Source organism: Acipenser ruthenus, chromosome 20, assembly GCF_902713425.1.
Source record: "Acipenser ruthenus chromosome 20, fAciRut3.2 maternal haplotype, whole genome shotgun sequence".
NCBI lineage: Eukaryota > Metazoa > Chordata > Actinopteri > Acipenseriformes > Acipenseridae > Acipenser > Acipenser ruthenus.
The window spans coordinates 17543925-17562397 of NC_081208.1; the positions used below are offsets into that span (position 1 = coordinate 17543925).

At 39.3% G+C, this 18473-nt stretch overlaps 2 protein-coding genes across 3 annotated transcripts; both read right to left on the bottom strand.

The window, feature by feature from the left end:
- Positions 1–205: 205 nt before the first annotated feature.
- LOC117425249 (killer cell lectin-like receptor subfamily F member 2) lies at positions 206–5551 on the bottom strand. Its single transcript, XM_034042067.3, has 6 exons — positions 5420–5551; positions 3356–3454; positions 2855–3019; positions 1504–1658; positions 1014–1126; positions 206–744 (listed from the first exon to the last, which is right to left on the bottom strand). The coding sequence occupies exons 1-6, from the start codon at positions 5508–5510 to the stop codon at positions 618–620; spliced, it is 750 nt and encodes a 249-aa protein (XP_033897958.1). The 5' UTR covers positions 5511–5551; the 3' UTR covers positions 206–617.
- Positions 5552–7072: 1521 nt separating this feature from the next.
- LOC117425250 (killer cell lectin-like receptor subfamily B member 1B allele A) lies at positions 7073–16934 on the bottom strand. 2 transcript variants are annotated; one of them, XM_034042070.3, is made up of 6 exons: positions 16730–16934; positions 16002–16100; positions 15235–15366; positions 11225–11376; positions 10348–10457; positions 7073–10182 (listed from the first exon to the last, which is right to left on the bottom strand). In XM_034042070.3, the coding sequence occupies exons 1-6, from the start codon at positions 16854–16856 to the stop codon at positions 10062–10064; spliced, it is 741 nt and encodes a 246-aa protein (XP_033897961.3). In that variant the 5' UTR covers positions 16857–16934; the 3' UTR covers positions 7073–10061. The 2 variants fall into 2 exon arrangements, with proteins under 2 accessions (XP_033897961.3, XP_033897960.3); XM_034042069.3 differs by having other exon boundaries at positions 11225–11379.
- Positions 16935–18473: the final 1539 nt, after the last annotated feature.

Sequence of the window (18473 nt, forward strand, 5' to 3'; positions counted from 1 at the left end):
CCCGTTGATCAGACACAGCTGATCGGCATTTCCAATTATCTTTAATTATATATATATATATATATATATATATATATATATATATATATATATATATATATATATATCCTATATCTTAATTTTAATACATCAATGTTAGCTTTAACATTTAAAAAGGTGCTATTATTTTATGTAAAAAGTATAAAAATAAAAAGTGAAATTATTATTATTATTATTTTATTATTTTAAAATCCTCTTAATATAAAGCAAACTTCATCCATATTTTATAAAACAAAGGTTAGCAACAACATTGCAACGTATATATATACATTTGTATTGCAAAAATTGTATTGTATGCAAACAAAAACAACAAATGATTAACTGTAATCAACCTCCGCAGTCCCTTGCACTTTCAATCAGGTTGATTTGTTGTTGTTTACACAGTGTGTGTAATATATATTGGTAGTTAAAAATAAAATAATGTATTCTAAAAAAAATTAGAACATTAGAGGCAGACTTAAAAAAAAAAAAGTCCCCTCCTAAAATAAGCTGTAGAAATACAGTTACACAGTTGATTTAGTTTTGCTGCTCTGCAATAAGTTCTTCTTTGTTCAAATGAAGAGAGTCTGCGGATCCCCTCAAAAGCGCACAGCCTCCCGTTCACAGATCCATCGCATAAGTGGCCGACATAATTCGGAATATACTGAATCATTTTTCATACATCCACAACGCTGGTCTTGGTTTGGTGTATCGTGAAATGCAATCCTACCAAAAAACAATGAAAGCAACATTAGCGCAAGTAGTTTGGATATCAAACTGTGAATGTTAAAATCATCAGGCAATATTTTTCAATTGAGAAATTCCAGAAACGTAATTCATTGTAGTTTCTGTGAATAAAAGCTGCCAGACATCGGAGGCACAAAGCACAGGTTCTATTAGTTTTGTGACAGAGCTGCACAGATTTGCTTGTCGCATCGCGTCCGGTGTGTGACGGCCTTAATACAAAACATAAAGAACAGAGATGGGAGACATACTTGTTCTGATCATGCAGCGTGTTATCAACCCATCGCCATTGCCCATCGCTCCACTTTCTACTCAGTCCAATCCAGTAATAGTAACCACCTGTTGAAACATTCTGTATGGTCTTCTGTGGAGTTAGACAGACACAAATTTGTTATATGTACATATATTGAACAGTAGCTCTGTACCAGACAGCCCTAGTCACTGATCTTTCAAACAGTCAATGGACAACAAGCTGCCCATTGTGGCTAGACCAGGTGCAGGCAACTCCAGTCCTGCAGTGCTGTTCCATTCCACGGTTGAGAGGTACAATTCCATGATTAGGTACTTTTGGACCAGGTCAGGGGTTTAACAGATTCAATTTAATAATCAAGGATGTGGTTGAAACAAAGACCTGGACTGGAAGTGCCGGCCTTGCCCACCCCTGGGATAGACAACTGGTTGGCTGTTTTACAGGCCAATATTATAAGTGTCTGTATTTAGAAAGATATCCGTGGCCCTTACCAGTTCCTCCTTGTCCGCAATCACAGCAAGATGAGCCCCGAGTTTGGAACAGGACTCGTTAGCAAAGTCCCAAGAATCATATTGTGTGGAAATGAAGTAACAGCTTCCATTATGTCCCTTCTTCCATTTCTCTGGACAGAGTTCACACTGCTCTGCTGCAAGTAAAGACACAGGCCTCTCCAGTTTATTTAAAGAATAATTAAAAACTCAGACTAACTGTTTCTGTTCCATTCTATAAGAAGTTATATTTAACTTAGTTAAATTATATATATATATGATTTCATAAAATGCAATCAGTGTCCTTCAGCAAATTCCCCATGATCACCATCTTCATATGCTCCTGTGACAGAGATCGAATGAGTCTTAGTGTTAGATCTCCCTCTCGACCTGTGAGAGCACGGTATACGAGGAACAGAGTACCCTTAATGAAATGGCACGACAATTTATTCCGTAGGGTAGATGGAAGTCGGTCAGTTCGGAAGGGGGCGGAGCCATGGCACCCGAGCTCAGTGACCCAGACGGTAAGCGGCGTGGCATCCGAGGACTGGAGGAGCGGATGCGCTCGTTAACCTCGGGGTCATGGGCGAGGGTATAAATAGGGGGCATGGCTTGAGTGATCGGTTCCTTTGCATATGGTTAAGTTAAATAACCGAGAAGGAGCCCGTACCGTGAATAAGCCGTGAGTGTTCTGTGTCTGTGTATTAACACTGTGTGTCTTGTGTGTTATTTGTCACAGAAGATTACTGAGCACGATCCGGAGCTGCAGCCGCAGGCCAGCGAAAAACCCGGACTTCACCACTCACCTTTCACTACCAACTGTCTTTGTGTTTGCACCTTTTAGCACTTGAATCACGCACTGTCTTTTGTGTTCGTGTTTAGTGTGGGTGTCGGAATGGGACTTTGGGGTTGCGGGTCAAACCCGCGGGATTATAAATTAGAAGTGATACACGCCGCTGTATCACTTCCAGCACTATTATTATTTACAGGTTTTGCCTTGAGGCTCTGGACATTTACTAAAATAAATAAACACCCTTGCACCTGTACCAACGTCTGTCTGTGTAATTATTCTGCACTGCACTCACCTGCACGTCATTACCACTTTGCCACAGCTCCCCTATAAGATATTTTGGGAAGACACAATACAGAAAAACTAGTAGGGGCCAATCCAATATATACTGGCCTTATCCTTGCTACGGTTAGATCCAACATATAAAATGTGAATTGGATGTTTAACACCGTACCACTGCACTTGAGGGGCATTCATTAAAACCTGAAGAGTGAAGATGATCTATTCAGGGATATCAAGTCATATATATGTTTTAAGCATACCAACATATTACATGAGATTTACCTTCCTTCCCAGTGTTAGGATCCCCACAGAATATCTTGTGGAGTCTCTTCGTATACTTGCTAAGGTCACTGGTACAGTGCTGGAGTGATTTGCTGACATCCTTTTTATTCTCCTGACCAGGCAGATTGCTTGACTCGGGGTTGCTGTGAGCGTGACACAGCAGAACTGAAAAACAAAAATTATTTGATTCACCAATCAGGAAGCTGTTGGAGGGACGGTGGAACATTAATATTGAATGTTTAGCTTTAAAAAAAAATCAGAAAAAAAGCAAAATATTATTGAAAAGGTTAATACATTTGTCATTTAATGATCTAAATGGTGCACACCTGTTCTTGCCTGTGGCTCGGGTGCACTCAACTACCACAGGGTTATGTCCTTGTGACATCAGACAACCATTAGAGTGAGCTATTGCATAGACAACACTCCAGAATGATATCCCAATTAACTCCACTTAACTTACACAATATAACAAACAACAACATATAAACCTGTTGTTCTTACATGCTATCCCCATGCCAATGACTGCCAGCAGTAAGACACACACTGCAGCTCCCAGAGTAAAGATGACACTGGAACGAGAACTGGGCTGGACTGGTGGAGCTAAGAGAGGGGGAGTGAAACAGGGAGAGAGAGACATGTATCACTGACTATGCACACAAACAGCAGATACAAGGCTGCTCTGGCATTCAATGTAGCAGTGCAGTGGTACGTTAATTATTATGAATTTGCTAAATGTCTGGGTGAAATATGAATTATTCTTCTCAACATTAAAAATGAGTTTGCGCAACATTGAAAGACTGCCAAGATTGATACCAGCATTCAAATAACTCAAGTTTGTTACAATAATATTACAGTCAGCTATGAGATTTGAGGGAAGAACTTCGAAAAACTAGCAGTCCATAGAGGGCAATGTAATACAAAGACATATTATTATTATTATTATTTTATTTAGTAGACACCTTTATCCAAGGAGACTTACAGAGACTAGAGTGTGTGAACTATGCATCAGCTGCAGAGTCACTTACAACTACGTCTCACCCAAAAGACAGAGCACAAGGAGGTTAAGTGACTTGCTCAGGGTCACACAATGAGTTAGTAGCTGAGGTGGGATTTGAACTGGGGACCTCCTGGTTTCAAGCCCTTTTCTTTAACCACTGGACCACACAGCCACCAAGAACTCCGCCACAGTTTGAAGACAGACCCCCATCTCTATAGACCACGATACCTCTTGGATTTTGAAAGAAAAACTAAGCAGGAATGGTCCTGCTCAGTATTTTATATTTACTTCAAAACTCCAGAAGTTCAATTGGATTGTGTGATCTGCTGAGATCTCAGAAAGAAACTAAACGTAGTGGCAGCAGGACAGGCCTGGCAAGTACTTCTTGTTGGATTATGAGCTGCTCAGATCAGCCCCACCTTCAGGGATTTTGGACAATTTGATATCTGCGTAGGTCACCTCATAAGCTTTCACCCTTCTCTCTCAGCAACCCTGCACCATTTGAGCATAAACAGAAAGACCAGGAAATATGAGAGAGAGAAAGAGAGAGAGAGGGGAGGTGGTATCGCAAAACCACCAAAACACAGACTAACAATGAACAGAGCCCCATGTTTGTAAGCTTCTTAGCCTTCTGACTGCCAGGATAATAGACTAATGCATGTGATGTGCCACAGTAATACAATCAAACAAACATTACCTGTTACATGTATAGTAAATGCTAAGAAATGCAGCGTGTCCCAGAAGAATGAGTACACTAATACTATCTAGAGTAACTGCAGCATTAATGTTGGAAAACTTTGTTTTTGCCACATTCCACTGCTGGGACCTTGTGCTAAAGGTAGAAGATGGTGATCATAGGGAATTTGCTGAAGGACACTGATTGCATTTAATGAAATCATCTGTCTTCAAACACCGTACATAGTGTATGCAACACACTATATAACATTGTATTCTATTGGAAACAACCCCTATGATGCCCTAAATATAACCAATACACACACATACAAAAGATTTTTCATAATCTTATAACTATTATAAAAATTTTTTATAGAATCCTCAGTTTATCGCTCTATAAGCTAATACCAGTTCCAAAGGTCTGTGGGATGGTCTAATGATACAATTTGGAGAACATTTGTAATAAAGTTTAGACGATGATCTCCATGTACTGTTGATGTTCTTGTTCACCATGTAGAGGTGGACAGACAAGATCCTATAAATCAAATACCAAAAAATTGAAGAAGCAGAAGTTGGAACTGACAGCAGGAAGAGTATCATAGCAACGAGGGGCCAGTAATTGTTAAAATAGACATCAGCTTATTTTCGGGAAAGTGAACTTCTAATTTATATGAGAGCACTTTATATGAGCACACCTCAATCCTTACCTGAACACCCTTTGTCTGCCATTCAGTCCTGGGCCTCTCTCAAGCAGAGACTAGCACTCTGAACAATACCACCCTTTGCTAAACTCTTACTATCCTCAACAAGCTCAATATCTTGCTTGTTTTCAGTACGGTCTTGTCAGCTAGCATGTAGGAAGTCTCTATTCAAAGATGCACAGAACTACTTACCCCCCAGTCCTTCTCTCCTGTCTTGGGTCTGGTTTACTGTTGAGTAGACATCCTCCGAGGGCTTCTGCAGCCCAGTGTAAATGCTGTCCATCTCAATAAATAGTGCTGTAGAGAAGTGAGCTAGAGAGGAAGTTCTGACTGGAATATAGACCAGGCTAAAGGTCTGGGCAGGGCTAGAGGGATTGTGTTTTTTCACATTAGGCTCTGTGTGGCGCAATGTTACTGCCGACCATAGAGCTGTCAGAGAAGTTCAGTCCCCATGTCTGACCAGGCCTGTGTCTGCGTCTTTAAATATGGATAACATATTTGCACCACTTGTAAGAATATTTAATCGATTTAAAAATAAACTGTCATTACACTAAAAGTGTTTCATTCAGTGTTTCATTTTTTATTTTCCAAGTAAACTGTTGCAAACATTTACTGGTATTTTTTTTACTAATCAGTAATGCTTATTGAAAAACATTTGTCTTAAAAGTTTACATTCCTGTATAAATGGCCATTTTCGACCACAGAAATATGAACCAGAACTATTGTAACAAGGAATTTCAAGAATAGTATTCTATCAACACAGTAGGATAAATATCAGATTAGGAAATACAATGTTCTTATTTTATTTACTGCAAAGAAACCTTAACATCATTTCAGTGACTATAGTAAACAGATTGTGTCCGTAATTCTCCTCCACTACCTAGGTGGCAGTAGCAGCTGTAAACATATTGTAACTACAATTGTTTTTATTTGTCCCTCGATTTTTCAGAACTCCTTTGTTGTTCTCTCACAGACTTGTAGCGGCTCTGTCGGCGTAGGTACCTGTGTGACCCGTCTGCTAAGGTCATGCAGGCACTCGTCAAAAACAGACTTATCTATGCAGGTCTATGCAGATCTACACAAGCAAGAATCTGCGTGACTAGAACACCACCTATCTTTCTACTATCTGAGCAGATCAGACCGGACCCTGTTGAGCTTTGAAGAAAAGATGCAACTAGTTTGGCATAGGTACTCTTGTTAAATTAACATTCAGTTTATTATTTAATTTAATTTTGTTTTAGGAAGCTAAAATATTTTGAGTGCTCAGCTTCTCTGTAGCTGAATTTTATTTTCAAACAGGAAACACTGACGCACTTCCCCCTTCACTGAGCAGGGACATTTCAGCCACACAAGATTCATCCATTTATATGAATCTTTTGTGACTGTGACTTTGTCACGAACGAACAAACGCTGCACAGGTTTAGCAGAGCTGGGGTTCAGAGGTTCAGTCCCTGCTCTGACAGCCAGGAAGCCTCATAACTGTAGTTTTGCTTGGAGAGCTCAGCTGCACACAGGTGGTGCTTATCAGGGTTGTTACGCCAATAGAGGAGCCCTTCCCCTAGCTTCTGCTGACATGAACAGGATTCTATCACCTAATACTATTTTCATTTTTTAATTGACAAATACATTTTAAATGCAAGTACTTTAAGATGCCATTCCTTATTAATTCATTGCTCTTGTTTTCCAGGATTTCAATGGCTGGTAATATACTGGCTGACATGTTGTCATTACACTTATGGCCACATCTGTATTTCCACCAATCCCATTCTTCCTACAGGCTAAATAGCATTATTAGTGACCAGGAAACAAGCCCTGGAGTTTTCCACCTTCACATCACAAGACACGGCACAACAAACTCACACTTTATTTTATTACATGAATATGTTAGCTGAGCATTACAAAAATAAACCATTAACAGTTATATGTATAGTAAAATGCAAAAATTAAAATTTAAATGCATTGTATTGGATCCAATCTTAAAATGCTTGAATTATAAAATCTTCATTCAATTAGTCCCCCGTGAAAAGCGCAGCAAATTTTTTCAAATTCTGCGACAAGGGTCAGTGATTTCTGCAACAGAAATTCTTGAATTCTGCGGTAGCCTTTCAAAAGTTAAAACCAACCTGTTTCTTTGTTGATTTCTGTTTTTATAAGGCTGTTTTCAAAGTTTATTACAGTACATGCTAAAACAAATAGCAGAAAACAACAAAAACATTTATTGAAACTTTTAGTAACTTATTAATTCCAAAAACAACATTTTGAGGCCACTGTCAGCAGGTAGAAAAGTAAAATAATCAAATAAATACTGGCATTTTGCAGTTTTAAACCTTTACTGCTATGAGGATGAAATGCTTTGAAAGTGAGTTACTGGATCTAGGAACAATATTGAAAGTATTTTGCTCAATTACCACAAATGTCATATTCTTTCAAATAGTGTTGATTCTGAATAAAATTGATTGAAAGAAATAAAAATTAAATTAAAACAAATTCTCAATTGGCTTTTACCTCCAGACACATGTTTGCTCTAAACAAATGTATCCATTTTAACTCGGGAATTTAATAGCCACAGCACCTCACTGTCTAAAATGAGTGGTTTGCTTTTCCTAAGAGCAGGTTGAGCAAGATAAACAAACCATAGGTATTCAGAAATCTCACTGCGCCACCTTGTGGAATGTTTAAAAAACTAGAATTTGTTCTTATGAATACTAGTTTGGCTTGTTGCCACGGAAAATCAATAATTTTGTAATCCAGGGTGCATTACGTGAAATCGCACTGCAGTCCGCGTTCACGTTATTCACGGGGGACTATTCAAAGTAAAACAAACTCTAACTTCAATATTTAATACCTGAATATGTCAGCTTCAGTGATACATCTTTATAACACATATTACATCACTATAAAAATTAATTAAATGTTTTACAATCTTGAATCTGAAGCATATGCACTGGATACATATTGACTGATAGGAATATGTACACAAATCTAATTCAATACAAAACCAAACTTTACAGGTATACACAAATTTAAATGTATTATAAATGACAGACACAAACACACACACACACACACATATATATGTGACAGGGGGTCCTGTCTCTTTGTGTGAAGGTCATGTGGCTGGTTCAGGAGTGAAGGTACAGCCTGCAGCCAAGATGGCCACCTTTGCGCAGCTACATGGCCTTGATTACAACAACTTGATAATTAGTTATGGGTTAATGGTTTCATTGTTAATTGGGAAATTGATTAGTTGGTTAAGACACCTGTGTGCAATTACCCCTGCATAAAAGCAAGGCAGGGAAACCCTGTTGTTGGGCGTGGTGAGGCGAATGCTCCAGAGCAGGGTTTCCCAACCCTAGTACTGGGGCCCCACTTTGTCTGCTGGTTTTCATTCCAACTGAGCTCTCAATTACTTAACGAGACCCTTCATTGAACTGATAATTTGCTTAATTAGACCTTTTTACTTGTTTTCAGCTCTTACACAGTTGCAGAGTTCAAGTTACTTATAAAATGTTATAGCTAACTTCAAATCTGCAACTGTTTAAGAGCTGAAAACAAGTAAAAAGGTCCTCCAGAGGAAGAAAGCCAGTGAAGGCTCTGCTTAGCCTGGCAAACAACAGCAAATACAACAGCAAGAGGTAAAAGAAAACCAGTGAAGGCTTTGCCCAGCCTGGTAGTTTAAAGGTGTGGTTTTGTTGGGAAAACGGATTAGCCGTCCCAATAATTTAATTAGGGAAACAATTGTTAAGGGCCCAAGAAGGGCTAGGTGTTTGTTTGGTTTGTATTTTATTTTGTGTTTAGGAAAAGTGCATGTACATGCTTAAAATATACTTGGTGACTAGGACTTGTTGATTGCAGGGATTAGAACCGGATTCTTTTCCGTTCCGAACGGCTCATTTTGTTCCATTCGGGTTCGAACCAAATGATGGGTTGGTGCCCTTAAATTCAATGTAATAACTTAATGCACTGTTTGTCTGAAATAAACGCTGCAGCTAATCGAGATCATGGCTACACATCTGCCGTAATTTTGAAAGGTAATACCAAAAAAAAAATGTTGTGACAAACATCTAAAAGGGGTTAATTAAGTGGTGCAGGAACCACCCCCGTCGCCTGTGCATTTAATACAAAGGTAAACACCAATGAATGCAGTAAAGAATACACAGCTAAAAATGGGAGTTTAGTAGGCTGGTAAGTAATCCTGTGCTTGGCACAGCGTGGTGTGCCGCTGACGATCAGGGGGGAAAGACCGGCCCGAGGGAGATCTGCAGGAGAACCCAGAGCGGTGTGTTGCACCTCAACGCTGGGCTATTAGCCCCATAAGTTATGTTCTCGTGGTGGCTGGAAAAGCAATGTTGTGTTTAACTGGGGCTATAGCCTAAAGGAGGTGTAACTATTATAATGGGCTTTATCACAATATGTACAATCCACAATCAATGCAAAGTAAACCTCATCCTAGCTTTATAAAAATAAAAGTAGGAAAGCTTCACCATTAGAACAATTAAATGAAAGACACGCTATTAATATGATAATAACACTGTTTTGGGAAAACGGTGGCATGAGAAATATAAAACATATAAAAAAGATACAATTAACTTCTGGTAAACAGCCTCTTTGTCATTTGCACTAAAGGAAATACTAGATTTATTTTTGCAATGTTCTAAAAATACTTTTGAATACAAACCTACCATCAAACCTACAACACACTTATACAGTATCCATGTATATACGATGTGTTTGCATCATTTAATTAATTCAGTTATTATTATTATTATATATTTTTTTTGCCCTATGCAGTAATATCTTCTTTGTTCCTGACATGGAGAGTCTGTGGATCCACTTAAACACGCACAGCCTCCCGCTCACAGATCCACTGATAAATTGAGCGACAATACCCTGGATTTAAAGAACCAGAGTACACGCATGCACAATGCTGGTATTGGTTTGGTGTAAATGAAACCCTGTCAGAAACAATGAAAGAACACATTAGCACCAGCAGTTTGGAAACCACACTGAATGTTATAAGAAGCCGCTAACGTTTTTCATTTGAGAAATTCCACTAATGTTGTTCATTGAGGTTCCTGTAGAAGTAATAAAAACATAAAGAGCCGAGATGGGAGACTTACTTCTTCTCATCAAGCTGAGTGTTATCAACCCACCGCCATTTCCAGTCTCCCTCTCTTCTACTCAGTCCAATCCAGTAATAGGAACCTCTTGTAGCACTGTCCATGGTCTTCTGTAGAGATAGACAGACAACACAGCTAATGATGCTCACAATGGGATATTCTTAGTTTATATTAACAGATCATGTTTTATTTTTTTTGTTTTTTTGTTTCAGTAACTGTGAACTGAACACTTCGATTGAATGAACTAATTTTGCTTCATGAAATTAAATGAAACCTGCTGAATACTGCTACGTTAACATATTGAATTACATACCAGCATTGTAGTTTTCCTTAACGAAAAACTGACAAAAACTTAAATGTAACATTCGAACTCTAATATGAAATACTTTACTACTGGTGTGACTTCCGGTAGACTTTTGTGATATCATTTTATAATTTATTTGATTACATTATGTTAAATAAAAGATCTAAATTATGTTTATATAATTTTTTTTTTTTTTTTTTTTTAAATTATGTCTCAATCCTAAAGCTTTTGGCCGTAGCTGTAGAACTGCACCAAACAGCCCTAGTCACTGAGCTTTTAAATAGCCAATGGCCAACAAGCTGCCCTGTGACCATTCCATTGGCTAGACCAGGGCCAGGCAACTCCGGTCCTGCAGTGCTGTTCCATTCTAGGTTTGAGAGGTAGAATTCCATGATTAGGTGCTTTTGGACCAGGTCAGGGATTTAATTGGTTCAGATTAATAAGATGTGGTTGGAACAAAGACCTGGACTGGAAGGGTTGACCTTGCCCACCCCTGGGATAGAGAATTGGTTGACTGTTTTCCTCGCCAGTATTATAAGTGTCTGTATTTAGAAAGATAACCATAGCCCTTACCAGTTCCTCCTTGTCCTCAATCACAGCAAGATGAGCCCCGAGTTTGGAACAGGACTCGTTAGCAAAGTCCCAAGAAGCATATTGTGTGGAAATGAAGTAACAGCTTCCATTATATCCCTTCTTCCACCCCTCCGGACAGAGTTCACATGGCTCTGCTGTAAAGAAAAAGACAGGCCTCACCAGTTTATTTGCTAATGAGTCCCTGTTTATGTTTAGTTATACGGCTCTTTAGTGCTTTCGTCACAAATACTTACTTCCTTGTATAGTGTTGCTACGTGGTTCTAAACAATATGGCGCTCTCATTGTTTTCTGCATAGATTTTTTTAAAAATGAATTAAAATTGGAGAAAACTCTTTCAAATCAGGGGATTAACAATCAGTTTGTGTATGATGGTACACTTTGTGTCTTGAAAACTAAAAAAGTTTCAAACCTACGATGTCAGGCAAGTTTCTCGCTAAATTCACACTCAGATTTTATTGTAATTTATTATTGTAAAGTATATATATAAACGATTTAAAATGTATTTTTAAACAAGAATACTAGTAGTTGATAATATTAATATTAATGAAAAAACATGTGGACTAGTTGACACAGATTTTTTATTCTGCTGTATATTTTAACAGTTGTGCTTGTTCTCTGTAGTATACAGTAATATAATAATAACAATGAGCATGATAAAATTACATGTCTATACACAAATGGTGGTGTTTATTTATTTTTATTAGTAGTCTATTATTCATTAGCCTAGTTTCCTTCAAACCGGCGTGTCTTGCCATTTAGGGACTAGCAATGCATAAAACTGACTAACAAAACTGCAGTTTTCTCTTTCTCAGAAAGTTTCTGAATGGTGGTTGCAGTCTGCAGCACAACACTAGACCATGCTGTTTACTCTTTTTTGATTTATGTTAAAAAATGACCTCTTCCAATTTAATTTGCAGAGGTTTTAAAACGCACTAATGCCTTTGACTCGCCTGCTTGTTTGGCACCACCTAGCAGCGGATGTGACGTCACACTAAAGAAGCGCATTGGGTTGATTTACTGCCACTTTAGGCTGATCAGGGGAGTGGTTAGCCTGGTGGCTGATGTGATTGGGTTGGAATGGTGTCCGTCGGTGGGACTTATTAATATGGGTGGTTACGGACAAAGTGACAGAAGAGCAGGCGTAGCAAGAAGAGAGAGGGAAGATGAGAGAGGGGAGAGAGAAGAGGGAGGAGGAGAGAGGAAGAGAGGAGCAAGGAGACAGCAGAGGGAGGAGAAGGAGGAGAGAGGCGGGAAGAATGGGAGAGAATTAGGGCCATTCCGGCCCTTTCTGTAAAAAGGCTTGAAATAAAGAACCAGGGACCCATTTCATTAAGTCCTGCGATTGCGATGAGGTGGCATGGATGCAGAGGCCGTCCCTGTATGCGTTTCATAAAGCACTTCGCAAGTGCTGTCGGTTGCGATCGCTATTTAGCGATCTGCGCTCAAAAAAAATAGTAACTCGGTAATCCACTTTAAAACCCAGTGATGGATTAGGTAATTACACAATGGCAGGGGTGCAAGGAAAACTCATTTTTCCAAAGAATACATTTATAAAATTGGTTGGCCAACACAATTCTGTTCTGTTTGGCAAGTTGTCTGGGAGTTTAACTAACGAAGACAAGAAAGAAAAAGTGGCAGATAATCAGGGATGCAGTAAATGATCAAGGGGTGGAGCAGACAACTGTTCCTGAAATAAGAAGAAAAAAAGAGATCTAGCAAGCAGAACAAAATTAAAATAAAGGACAAGAAGGGAGATGATAAATACATCAAATGAGGAACAAAAATGTCTAATTGGTGAAGTAGCTGTTACTGGTATCGAGAGAATTGGAATAAGCAAAAAAGAAAAGCAGAGAGCGAAGCTCTTCCTGCAGCCTTTAAAACCCAACGTAAGTAAACATTGTCTTTGTCAGAGCGTTGCTGTGCTGCTGGTCGAGCCACAGACTGTCGCACACACGTCGTCACTTTTACACAGCGGCTATCAATTTTCTTTTGTTTCACAACCCTATTTCCGAGTTGTATTTCTTACTTGAAAGCAGTGTTGCCAAGTCTGCATATTATAAGCAGAGTTTCTTGGGCTTAATAGAAAAATCCCCCCTGGAAAGCAAATACTGGTTGTGTTTCTTTGAAATAATATTCAACCAGACCTATGCCTTTGGTCCTGCGTTTGTCTCCATGTACTGTATGGTAAGATAGAGTAGCCAATCACTGCATTTGATCTGTGTTGCTCATCCCACTCGGGACTGTAGTTTCGGCTACATTGAAAGTTGAAGTTGATTACATTTTGTTGTGTATTAGTTGTTAAATACACCGTGTAACCAATTTTTTTTTTTTTTTTTTGGTTCCGGGGTAGTAAGTGTTATTTTCTAATTGCTTATGCCTCAAAAGTATAGAAAATGCATATTATTCCCCACAAACTTTGCTTTTGTGACCAGGACAGTGATATTTTGAAATTTACCTATTTTCCAGAACATTCCAGATAGATTCAGTGCTGAGTAAACTTGAAGTAACTTCTAGAACTTTCTAGAACTTTCTAGTAATATAAATAGTAGTATAAATACAGGGGCCTTAAGCACACCAGTTCAGTTTAGTTCCAGCTGCCTAAGTGGATACATATCTGCATTTTTCTGAGATGGCATCAAGGTCATAGGAGACTTCAAAATGGTGGCATTCCTGATGGGTCTCCAAGGCGATTTTACCAAGTTTCCCTGCTATCTTTGCCTTTGGGACAGCAGGGACACCAAGGCGCACTACCACAGGCGGGACTGGCCACAGCGGACCGAGTTCTCTGTGGGGAGGAACAACGTCAAGTGGGAGCCACTGGTGGACCCCCGGAAGGTGCTGATGCCACCACTGCACATCAAATTGGGCCTTATGAAACAATTTGTCAGATCTCTAGGTAAGGAGTCGGCAGCCTTCAAGTACCTTCAAGACTTCTTCCCTAAGCTGTCTGAGGCAAAGGTCAAAGCCGGTGTCTTCGTCGGACCACAGATAAAGAAGATCCTGGAGTGCAATGAATTCCCCAAGAAGCTCACTAGTAAGGAGAAAGCGGCTTGGAACAGCTTAGTCGCAGTGGTTCGGGGCTTCCTGGGCAATCACAAGGCCGAAAACTATGTGGAGCTGGTTGAGACTGAAGGTGAAGAACTACGGCACAATGGGCTGTAGGATGTCCCTCAAAGTCCATATTCTTGATGCTCATCTTGATAAATTCAAGGAGAACATGGGAGCGTACTCGGAGGAGCAAGGCGAGCGCTTCCACCAGGATATACTGGACTTTGAACGCCGCTACCATGACAGTATAACGAAAACATGATGGGAGACTACATTTGGGGACTGATTCATGAAAGTGATTTACAGTATAATCGTAAATCTTGAAAAACTAATCACTTCTAAATCTTTTGTAGTCATTTTTGTATTACTTTAGTATAAATACATGTTAATTTGGATTCATATGTTGTTTTTTTCTGACTTTATGTGAACGAAAAGACACAAATTCGTCCGTTTTCTCATTGGAAATAGGTAAATTTCAAAATATCACTGTCCTGGTCACAAAAGCAAAGTTTGTGGGGAATAATAGCAATTTTCTATACTTTTGAGGCATAAGCAATTAGGAAATAACACTTACCAAGGAACAAAAATTGTGTTACATAGTGATATCAGACGCTTAGACTATTCCAATTTCCTCCAAGTAAGTGGGCTAAGTACAGTAAAGAGTAATGAAAAGAGTGGGAGCAAGAGGAGAACCTAAAGCTGCCTGCAGGTACTGTGAATGTGAACTATGTACACACCACAGCATATGAGCACAGTCAAACACAAGAACAATGCACATCCTTTTTGGTCCATGCGCCTAACAGATATTGAATTTACTGTGTCTAAATCTTGTACGACCATGCGCTAAACGGAGCTTAAACTGGCTTGTTACGTCACTTGCTACACAGCAGTGAGTTCTGTTGATCACCTGGGAGAGCTTGTTGAGAAAGAATGAGATTTACCTTCCTTGCCAGTGTTAGGATCCACACAGAATGTCTTCCTGATGACATTCTTGAACTTGCTGAGGTCACTGGCGCACTGCTGGAGAGGTTTCCTGGCATCATCAGGGTTGCTGTGATTGTGACATAGCAGAACTGAAAAACAAAAAAGTATCTGATTCACCAGCGCTGGAGATCAGTCACAGACTCAGACTTCCATCGACCAATCAGGAAGCTATATTAAAGGAACTGTGGAACATTAACATAGAATGTCTAGATTTAAAAATAAAATCCAAAGAAAAGCAAAACATTATTGACAAGGTTAATCGATCTATAATTTAAAGATTTTAAATTAAAATTCACAGAAAACCCTGATTATCAGGTATGACTTTGTTCCATGAACATGTTTGAATAGAATGCTCCTGTTTTTGCCAAAGGCTTGGGTGCTTACCAGACGGTAACATGCTTGTAAAAGTTGTGCCTATCAATTACTTTTTAATAGTTCCTTGATAATGGCAGTTTTATAAGTAAAGTAGAATGTATTTCTGTAGTTGAAGGGTTGCCCACAATAAAAAAAATGCAAGAATCTGAATAAAAGAAATGTGATTTATTGTCAGCAGGAAGCGTTGCCTGACAACGGGTGTAAAAATGGACATTTGTGAACTTCCTGTTCTTGTAAACTGAACAGCTGCATCACATGTTAAACTGCCATTGAAGCGAGTTATTGTATTGTATGACAGCAGATTAATATCCCAGTTAAAAACAACAACAACATTTAAACCTGCTCTTACTTGCTATCCCCATGCCGATGACTGCCAAGAGCAAGACACACACTGCAGCTCCCAGAGCAATGGTGACACTGGAAAGAGAACTGGACTGGACTGGTGGAACTGGGAGAAAGAGAGAGGGAGGGATAGAGCACTGACTATGCACACTGTGTGAGCATTCCTATCTTCACATACAAAGAGAAAAAAGAACAATGCAGAACGACTGGGTGGAATATTACTTCTAGATTTGTGTCACAGCCCAGGCTGGCTACCGGCAGGAATTAGACCGAAAGACAGAAAGCTGCAGTAAACGTTGGTGCACACATTTATTTAGAGAACAAAAACACGGCAACAAACAAACAGGACAAGAGGGCCAAAATAAAAGGTTAAACAAAAGATGAAACTGTTGTATGCTTGGCATGTGCCTTCACTGCAAAGTAATACAAACACAAACTCACAGTGTAAACAAAAAGGAGAAGTTCTCAAATAGATGATGGAGCGTAATGTCAGAAGTGAATACAAGAAAAACAAAATGAAATACCATGAAGCAATCTTCAAGTAAACTTTCTCATTTCAGTCAATGATCTGTTGAGTGTTATGTATTTAATCTATCATGAGTTCTGATCAGTATATTGAAGTACAATCTTGTATCACCGTATTCCGCAGAACACATTACTGTACTTCCTTACTAAGTAGTGAAGTAGTTTCTATCAGAAAAGAGAGTGTTTGAGGCTTTATAGTACTCACAGTACCTGCTCTGTGTGCTGGAGGGGTGCTGGCTGCTGCTGAATCGGGGACTCCTGTAACCTCCTCTGCTGCGATTTTAGAGAATTTGATATCTGCGTAGGTCACCTCTTCCTCCATCGCCTTCTCTCTCATACACAGCACTGTCTGAGTGTAGACAGACAGACCAAGAAACAAGAGAATGGAGAAACAGAGGATGTATAGGGAGGGGGGAGGTGCACAATCAGATATGAGATTTAAAGAAGAGCTTCATGGCAGTACGCAGAGGAAAGGGGATGTGGTCAATGCATCACCAAAACTTCATACAAGACTGAGTTTAACACTTCTGCAGTTTGAAGACAGCCTTTGTTTTGCTGCAGTAGATAAGAAATATCGATCGATTCATCCAACTGTAAAGAAAATGGTTTTGCAGCCACAATTCCTTCCAGTCTGATCGATAATGTCTTCCACCATTTCATCGGCCCTCCTTGCCACTGAAATGTCAGAGTATGGCATTGTTTTAATAGCTGAAACAGCTTTCAAATCGATAGCCAGAGTAGCTGGGACTATAAGCTCTTTGACAATTGTATGTGGTTTCTTTGCCTTAGCAACAAGCAAAGAAACAGCATATGACGCTTCCAAAGCTTTCGTTGACTGAAGTGGAATTCTGTAAAATCACACGGCTGTTGCGAGGCAACCAAAGGAAGTGCTTAACCTATTAATTAATTGACCATTTACACCGTTGAAATGTTTCAGGCTGTGTTTGACTTTTTGTATAGCTTGTCTACTACACTTTTGCCTGCGGTAAATAAAATACAACCTGTTGATTTTTTATTTGACTTTGGCATTTTTTTCTCAGTGTGTGAATATAGGGGCCTGTGATTTGTGACCTACTGGAGATCGACGCACCGGTTACTTCTGTTTTAGCGCAGTAATAAAATATAGGCTGCCAGTAGATTGATAATAAAAAGGTAAATTGATAATTTACCTTTGATTTGTAAATGCCTAAAAACTATTCAAATGTGCACATATCTGGTATTTTTGAATTCGGGACACTCAGAGCAATTCAAGACTAATGTATTTTTACCTGTGGAACTAAAGCTGTCAATATTCCGCCATCTTGTATGACAAGTTACATGACAAGCTACGTCACTTAAACCTGCTTCACCATTGGTTGACACCCTTATGACTAATTGGTTTCAGTCAGTCTTGGTCAGCAACCGCCGCACACAGACAGACTGATCACATCTGAACGAAAACTCGTCTGAAAAAGATTCACCATGTTGAATCTTAAAATCTGAAGACATCCCGACTGAAATCTGCATAATCTTGGTTTTAAGGGCATGCACACTGCTACGATTCATCCAAACTCTGTACAGCCGGTTGAGATGAGATGAGTCGGGACGGCTTGAGTCGGGCTGTGTGCGGCGGGCTTAAAACTACCTGTGGGAATGCAAACAAACTGGACAGCCAAGAGAGTAGAGTGCACATGCAGAAGTTTAAACTCTGGAAGATTGTCATAAATATTCAGTTTAAAATAGAACACGATTGTGGAATACTGCCTGGAATTGTGATAATAACCATAACCAATTAGTAATACCACCAGAAGCTCCCAGAGGGGAGGGTGACAATACAGGAATGTTGGACTGCAGTGGTATTTAGTTCCCTTTAGTGGCTGAGCATGGTATGGCAAACATTAACACATTGGAAATATCATTTTTTTATGTGATTAGTGGATGCTCTGATTAGACGTGGCAGGCAGGTTGTGAAATG